At 35.9% G+C, this 857-nt stretch overlaps 1 protein-coding gene across 1 annotated transcript in view; it reads right to left on the bottom strand.

Annotated features, from left to right (window-relative positions):
• Positions 1 to 857, bottom strand: part of LOC106470234 (iroquois-class homeodomain protein irx-3-like) — a 29,223-nt gene that overhangs the window by 3,480 nt on the left and 24,886 nt on the right. Inside the window, exon 3 of the mRNA XM_013930777.2 lies at positions 55 to 476. Within this exon, the coding sequence (XP_013786231.1) occupies positions 55 to 476 (422 nt within the window). The remainder of the gene's footprint in view (positions 1 to 54; positions 477 to 857) is intronic.

Here is an 857-nt window from a genome sequence, read left to right as displayed (position 1 = left end):
TTTAAGGTCTTGATAATTAAATTTTATTAAACGTTTTGGAATATTCTTTCTTACTTTCATGGAAACCTTTTGAGCCTGCTTGTCCTTTCTCTTCACCTTCCATCGTCCTAACATCACCGATATCATCATCGTCATCGTTGTTACTTTCTTTATTCTTTTCCATCTTACTGGTCTCCTCATCCTCAAAATCTTTGTTCCGGCTAACATCGTCCTCGCCATCTCCATCCCCATCTTCATCTTCACAACGATTACGTGGAGACCAGGTCATTTTATTTTCTTTTTTCAGCCGTCTCCGGGCATTAGCAAACCACGTAGATACTTGTGTTAGTGTCATCTTGGTGATGATAGCCAGCATGATCTTCTCACCCTTGGTTGGATAAGGGTTCTTTCTGTGTTCGTTTAACCAGGCTTTGAGAGTGCTTGTTGTCTCTCGAGTGGCGTTTTTTCTCCTAGCCCCATTCAAGTCCATTCCGTATCTACAGATGAAAATAAAAGAGTAATTAGAAACCGAGAATTGTTTTTTAATAGACCCATCATAACACTCTATATTTTATTTTTCAGAAGTCATATCAACTGGTCAGAATACATTTTAATAAAAATGTTCAATTCTAAAAGGATACCAGCCACTAGTTCATAAGCCACTCATACAGTATAGGTAAAAGAACACAAAAACACAAATTGCTTAGTATTAGTAGAATAGCCCAGCTCAACATTTAGTATTGTAAAATAACATAGTTCATAACTCACTTGGTACTGGTAAAATAACATAGTTCATAACTTACTTGGTACTGGTAAAATAACATAGTTCATAACTTACTTGGTACTGGTAAAATAACATAGTTCATAACTTACTTGGT

Source organism: Limulus polyphemus, unplaced genomic scaffold, assembly GCF_000517525.1.
Source record: "Limulus polyphemus unplaced genomic scaffold, Limulus_polyphemus-2.1.2 Scaffold3894, whole genome shotgun sequence".
In the NCBI taxonomy this organism is placed as follows: domain Eukaryota; kingdom Metazoa; phylum Arthropoda; class Merostomata; order Xiphosura; family Limulidae; genus Limulus; species Limulus polyphemus.
The sequence above is the reverse complement of the archived record's forward strand: the minus strand, read 5'-3'. Positions and strand labels throughout refer to the sequence as shown.